The sequence below is a fragment of the Pteropus medius genome, unplaced genomic scaffold, assembly GCF_902729225.1.
Source record: "Pteropus medius unplaced genomic scaffold, Ma_sr-lr_union100, whole genome shotgun sequence".
In the NCBI taxonomy this organism is placed as follows: domain Eukaryota; kingdom Metazoa; phylum Chordata; class Mammalia; order Chiroptera; family Pteropodidae; genus Pteropus; species Pteropus medius.
In genome coordinates, this window is record NW_024354500.1 from 7487357 (window position 1) to 7493356 (window position 6000).

General features: G+C 41.1%; 1 protein-coding gene across 7 annotated transcripts in view; it reads right to left on the reverse strand.

Annotated features, from left to right (window-relative positions):
* Nucleotides 1-5651, reverse strand: part of CASP8AP2 (caspase 8 associated protein 2) — a 30791-nt gene extending 25140 nt beyond the window's left edge. For 2 of the 7 annotated variants that reach the window (XM_039853049.1, XM_039853044.1), the window contains exon 1: nt 5470-5651. In XM_039853049.1, coding sequence (XP_039708983.1) covers nt 5470-5623 — 154 coding nt within the window. In that variant the 5' untranslated portion in view covers nt 5624-5651. Of the gene's footprint in view, nt 1-3650; nt 3719-5004; nt 5351-5409; nt 5434-5469 lie in introns of those variants that run through there. The other 5 variants (XM_039853045.1, XM_039853050.1, XM_039853046.1 and 2 more) reach the window with 4 other exon arrangements.
* Nucleotides 5652-6000: the final 349 nt, after the last annotated feature.

Consider the following 6000-nt stretch of genomic DNA (forward strand, 5'->3'; position numbering starts at 1 on the left):
GAAGAAGGCTACTATGAGTCCACATGAGAAGACAACCCAAGATGGAGACAGTGGGAAGGAAAAGAATGTTTATAAGGAATAATGGAAGAAAATAAATAGGGGTAAATGCTGAATATGGGAAATATAAACAACAATCTCCTGCTTCAATTTACTCTCAAGCCACAAGCTTCTATTATCTTTGATGCTTTCCTTATCTCCATACCCACTTTCAAATAGTCAAATTCTTAGTGATTTTATTTTTAAGCCTCTCAAATTTAATGTCTCCTTTCCACTCACAGTCATTGTTCCAGTTTCAGATATAATTGTTTCTCACTTAAATTAATATAAAAGTCTCCTAGCTGGTTTTCACACTATCAGTATCTTTATCCTCTTACTATTTTCTATACTGGAACCCAAATTAATCCTGTTTATATCTGGCCTATGTTTTACTCCCAGATCAGAAACCTTCAAGAGCTACCCAAAACAACATTATCAAGTTAAGATTCCCTAGCACAGAACCCAAGGCCTCTTCCAGAAATATCTATCACTACTTTTCTTACTATCTCGCACTGCTCCCCTCACCTACCTCATTCAACTACATGATTGATTCTGTACCATAGTACATGTTTCTATAATGCAAATTAGTACATACATTATTGAGAAATAGAAAAATGCTGTCAGTATAATGCAGAAATTATGTTGGTTCAGACAGAGTTCTTCCCAGAATGTTAAAGTTTTCTATCATTAATTAAATGTTCTATTAATTAAATGTAGCAAGCCCTGAAGGAATCTAGTCCTGTATATGGTGCCCTTACCCTAACTGCCCATCACTCCTCTGTCTCAGTACAACAATAGGCTTTGTCTTAGAAGAGGTTAAGGATGGTTTTCCTCAATCTTTTCTTTTGCGGCAGGGAGGGGGGGCGGGGGGAAGGGGTGGGGCATGGTTAGGGACCCCAAACACAGGCAATGAGCCAGAGCCATTCAGTTTGCCATCACAATATTTCACATAAAACTTGTAACTGCCTCTACATCAACAACCTCTGATATTTCTGTCCCTCTGTTCTTGTCTACAGAAATTAACAGCCTCAATCTTTAATTACATCTTTCGTCAAGTGATTTTATCTTTTTCTTGAGAAAAAGATCTGTATTTATTGATATTTACTTATTAGGAATTTAACATGTCTTCTTAACTGTGCCAATATTTTAATGAAAATTGTTACTGTTCCTGTTGGTGCATGAGTGGATAGGTTTTGAGTATTGTGCCTATTTTTCCCAAAAATCCTGTTTTAGTGAGTTGCAGAATTGAAGGTTTTTCAAGAACGCATTTAACATTAAAGCAGAAATGTCTGTACATTAAAGCAGAAATGTCTGTACATGCAGTTCAACTCCCAAAACCTTGCTCACTCTGTTTCCTTACCTGGACTGCTCATCCCCTTCCCAAACCCAGTTACCCTAAAAAAGAAGACACTTTCTACAGACATAATGACTCACTATTTCCTTAATCTACTGACATTCTAAACTCATTATAATTGCATTTAGCAACCTCAACTGCAATCTTTTATTTTCTGAAATTGTTCTCGTACTTTAGCATGCAACAGAAACCCCTGGAGAAGTTAAAACACAAGACGGATGGGCCCCGTGCCCAAAATTTGATTCCATAGATTTGGGGTGAGACTTGAGAATTTGTATTTCGAAAAAGTTTCCAGGTCATGCTGCTGGTCCAAGGACCACACTTTGAGAACTACTATTTCAATAGACCAATGCTGTCCGACAGAACTCTCTACAACGATAAAAATGTCCTATATCTGAGCTGTCTAATATGGTTAACTACTATCCATATGTGGCTATTGGGTACATGAAATATGCATAGCATGACTGAGTATATTAGTTTCCTATTGCTGTTCTAACAAATTATCACAAACTTACTGATTTAAACAATACAAATTCATTACCACAAAAATCTCAGAGAGGATTTCTCAGAGCTGTGGTTATTAGAATTTCAGTAATACCTACCTAGCTCTAAATGCTATTGGGCACTTATAAAAATGTATCTGAATACTTTCTCCTAAGGAGATGTACTCCTGGACATCAATATCTTATTTTCTATAAATGCAAAGCAAAATTTATCTCTGGGCTAAGCACTTCCCGAGCAAACACAAGGGGGTAGAAAATAAAGAACAAGCACTGCCACAAAAAAGTAGGGATACCAGCTCAGATTTAGACTCCTCTGCTGCTCCCTCAGAGCACAAGAAAATTAGAAAATTTAGTTTATACCAAAATATAAATTAAAAGTCTAGCAATAAGAAGCTAAAGTTAATAAACACATTCCTGTAAATCCAACTTCACCAAGTCCAAAACCAAAAATGATCATTTTTCCATCAACATCTGTCACCTCCTGACACCTCTACTTCTTTGAATACCACTAGCATTCCCTTATAGCCTACTGGTACTACTCTGCAATGTTTCTCTCATGTATCCTCATCTCTGCCATTTGAATTTGTTTCTGTAGGTCCTACTATAGCTATCTAATTATCTCCTCTCTCCAAAATACGTGCTACACACAATTGTTGGGTTACTTCTAAAGCAATCCTGCTCATAACACTTCCTACTCAAAAACTTTCCATTACTTCCCAATATCAACTAAAGTCCATACTTCTTACATGATCTACACTGGCACCTACTTTTCCAGCTCTATCATGCACTATCCCAAGGTTTCCACAATCCCAAGGTTCAGTGAAACTGGGTTTCTGTCTGCAAACACAATTCCTGACACCATCTCCCCACATCTATCCATGAACTCACAAGCAGTCTCAGTGTGAATATCCAGATTAGAATGTGAAAAATACAGTTTTTAGCAAAGTCAGGTGATTATATATACACAATTAAGATACTTGGACTTCATCCAGTAGGGAATGGGGGAACCACTGAGGTTTTTAAAGCAGGGGAATATCATGATCAAATCTGCATTTCAGAAATTTAACTCTAGTAAGAAGAGTATAGAAAATATTAGTGGCGAGGGAGCTAGAAAAGACTATTAAAACCATATTGGAGACAATGAGAGGTGACGAAGTTGTCAGTAGTGGAAATAAAGGCAAGAAGCAGATCAGAGAGATTTCTGTGGCAGAATCAAAAAGATTTAATGAAATGTGTATTCAAATGTCCACTCTTAACCCCTTTAAGACCACAGCCTGAGTGCAAACTGTAATTGAAAATGTAAACTGATTATGAATTAATACTCCCTCTTCTGCTTAAAATTCTCAAGTGCTTTGATTTTAGGTTAAAAAACAAATTTTGTCACAATTCTGCTCACAAAGCCCTAAGTGACCTGACCTCTGCCCATCCCTCCAGTGTTAGTCTGCCTCATTCTCCCCCATTCCCTAGCAGTCTTTACTCTGATCATAGTGCCCTTCTTTCAGCTCCTTGAACATGCTGTTTGTTCCTTCCTACCACAGGGCCTCTGCAGAGTGCTCTTTCCTTGACCTCCACCTTCAGTTAACTCATCTTTGATATTCCTTCCCACTTAAGTAATGTTTGAGCCTTCCCTAGCTACCCTCTCTCCCCCATAGGTCAGGCCCCATGTTATATATTCTTAGGCTGTCCTTTCTCTTTATGACCTCTTTTCAGTTTATGAATACATTTTTGTGGTATTCCTGGATAAATGTCCATCTCACCCACTAGACTGCAAGCTCCATGAAGACCAGGACCAGCTCAGTTCTGTTCACCACTGTATCCCCAGCTTTGCACAGGGCCTGGCAGGTTGGTAGTAATAAAAAAATTGTTGAATTAATAAAATTCCCAATTTAATAAATGACAACTCTGAGGTTTCTAGCTTTGATAACAAGGTAGTCATGCTTTTAAATGAAATGGAGAACCAAAGAAGACATCTTGAACTATCTGTAGGACATTCAGGCAAACATGTCTAAGAGACACCTGGAAACAACAGAGTATGTAGTACAGAAAGCAAGACAGAACTGGCATAATTAATATTACTCTCCTGAAATCGCGAGGGCCAGTGACTTTCTTGGAAAGGAAGAGAGGAGAAATAGGAGTATTATGTGTCCAAATCTCCTGGGAAGAGCAGCTTTTGCACACTTGTTCTCATCTTCCTCCAACTGAGGCTCTCAATATATAATGAGAGTTGCTACTGATAGGGATGTTGCACCTATGAAAAGTGTAGACGCAAAATTTTAAATGCTGAGAAACATGATGAGGAAAGAAAAGTTGCAAGCTCATACATCATCTTTTCAGGAACGATTCCAATAAATTCAGATGTAAAGATGAAGCAAATGAGAAGGATCACCCAGCTTTTTGTGATAGGACAACGTCTTAAAAAAAACAGTCTAAAGGAAGTTTTCTTTTTTAAAAAAATTGAGAGAATGAAATAAGCATTTGTAGAGAAAAACAGGAAAAAGCCAGGGAAGAGGGAAGGTGTAGTTTTAGGCTCATGGGAAAGGTCAGATCTAATACAGCAAGATCCCTGAAGAACATATAAAGGAGAAATAACAACAAACGTTATGTATACTGAACACTGTATGCCAGACACTGACCTAAATATTCTAAATACATTAAATTACTTTAAATCCTCCCACAAGTCCTATGAGGTATACTGCTCTTCTTTTTCCCGTTTTACAGATGAGGAAACAGATAAGAGACTAAGAAACTTGCCCCAAGGTAAAACAGCTGGCAAGTGATAGATCTGGGATTGGATCCCAGCTCTATCTCCAAAGCCATATGACAATATCAAGAATGTGCATTAAATGTTGAAAGGGGGCCATATCATTGTAAAATAGCAAGAAATGCTAGGAAAAGATAATTGGGATGAAGGTCTCTGCCCCACTCCCAAGAGGAGCTGAGTGAGATAAAGGAGAGGCCAAAGGCTTGGAACTGGAGCTGTGGAGAATGGAAAACATCAAAAAAGAATCTGAGAAAGACTAGGTAAGAATGAGAGTCAACGCCAACTTGATCCCTTAAATAGAAATCCTGAGATTCTGTGAATTCTACATTAATATCTGAGGTAAGACCTACTTTGTCACGGTTCTTGGCGCTGCGGAGGTCAAGAAACTTCTCTGGGCTTAACAGTCTCGAAAACAACCAACATCAATGATCACCTGACACTAAGAAACACCCATTCCTGCAAAGAATCTCATCCGAAAGCCTTTGAAAGTACATTCCAAGACGAGAGTGGTTTGGGGGGGGAGGGGCGGAAGGAGCAGTCGAAAGGGAAATTCCTACATGCGTTCGCCTCCAGCCTGGACCCTCTGGAGGGACCACACAGGGACGTGAGTGCCAGCCCACAGGCTGCAACTGAGGGCGGCGGGAACGCAGCTCCCAGCGGGCCCCGGATATCAGGAGCGCCCCTCCCACCGCCTCCGCAGCTCTCTTCGACTCCCTGGCTCTTCGGACGCCGCAGGCCTCCGCTCGGGGTACTACCTCGCCATGCAGCCTCTTCCCCAGCAGCTTCGTGCGAAGCGGACCCCCAAAGCAACTTACCCAACCTGCCTGGCCCAAGACAGCCCAGGCTCCTTTCAGTACAGCGAGGTCTCCCAAGCATCTCCGCCAATGCCAGAGCGCAATCAGGGCGCGGAGGTGGGACTGAGCGCCCACGACCAATCAAATCAGACGCAAAGCACGTCCTGGCGTACATAACTAGTTCCCGCCTTCGGGAGGGGGAAAAAAAGCACACGGTTGGCGCCAAACTCCAGTAGTCTTCGGGGTAAGCAGAGGGGCGGGGCCAGAGCTGACGGAGTAGGAGACGGACCTGGGCTTCACCACGGAAGGGGTGGGACCTCGGCCAAGGTAGGGGCGGTGCCTGGGAGAAGCTCTTAATGAAAGGGATAGTAAGCTGCGAGAAGGCCTTCTCATTTATTTAGTCCTTCATTCCATAAATTCTATTGAGTATCAGCCACTTATACTGGGCGGCTGGCTCAATAACGATGAATAAGCACTGTTCTTTGCCCTCAGACACTTTCCTGGATGATAGAGGAACAACTTATCCTAGAGTGTTGGGAGCCTTGAGGAAGG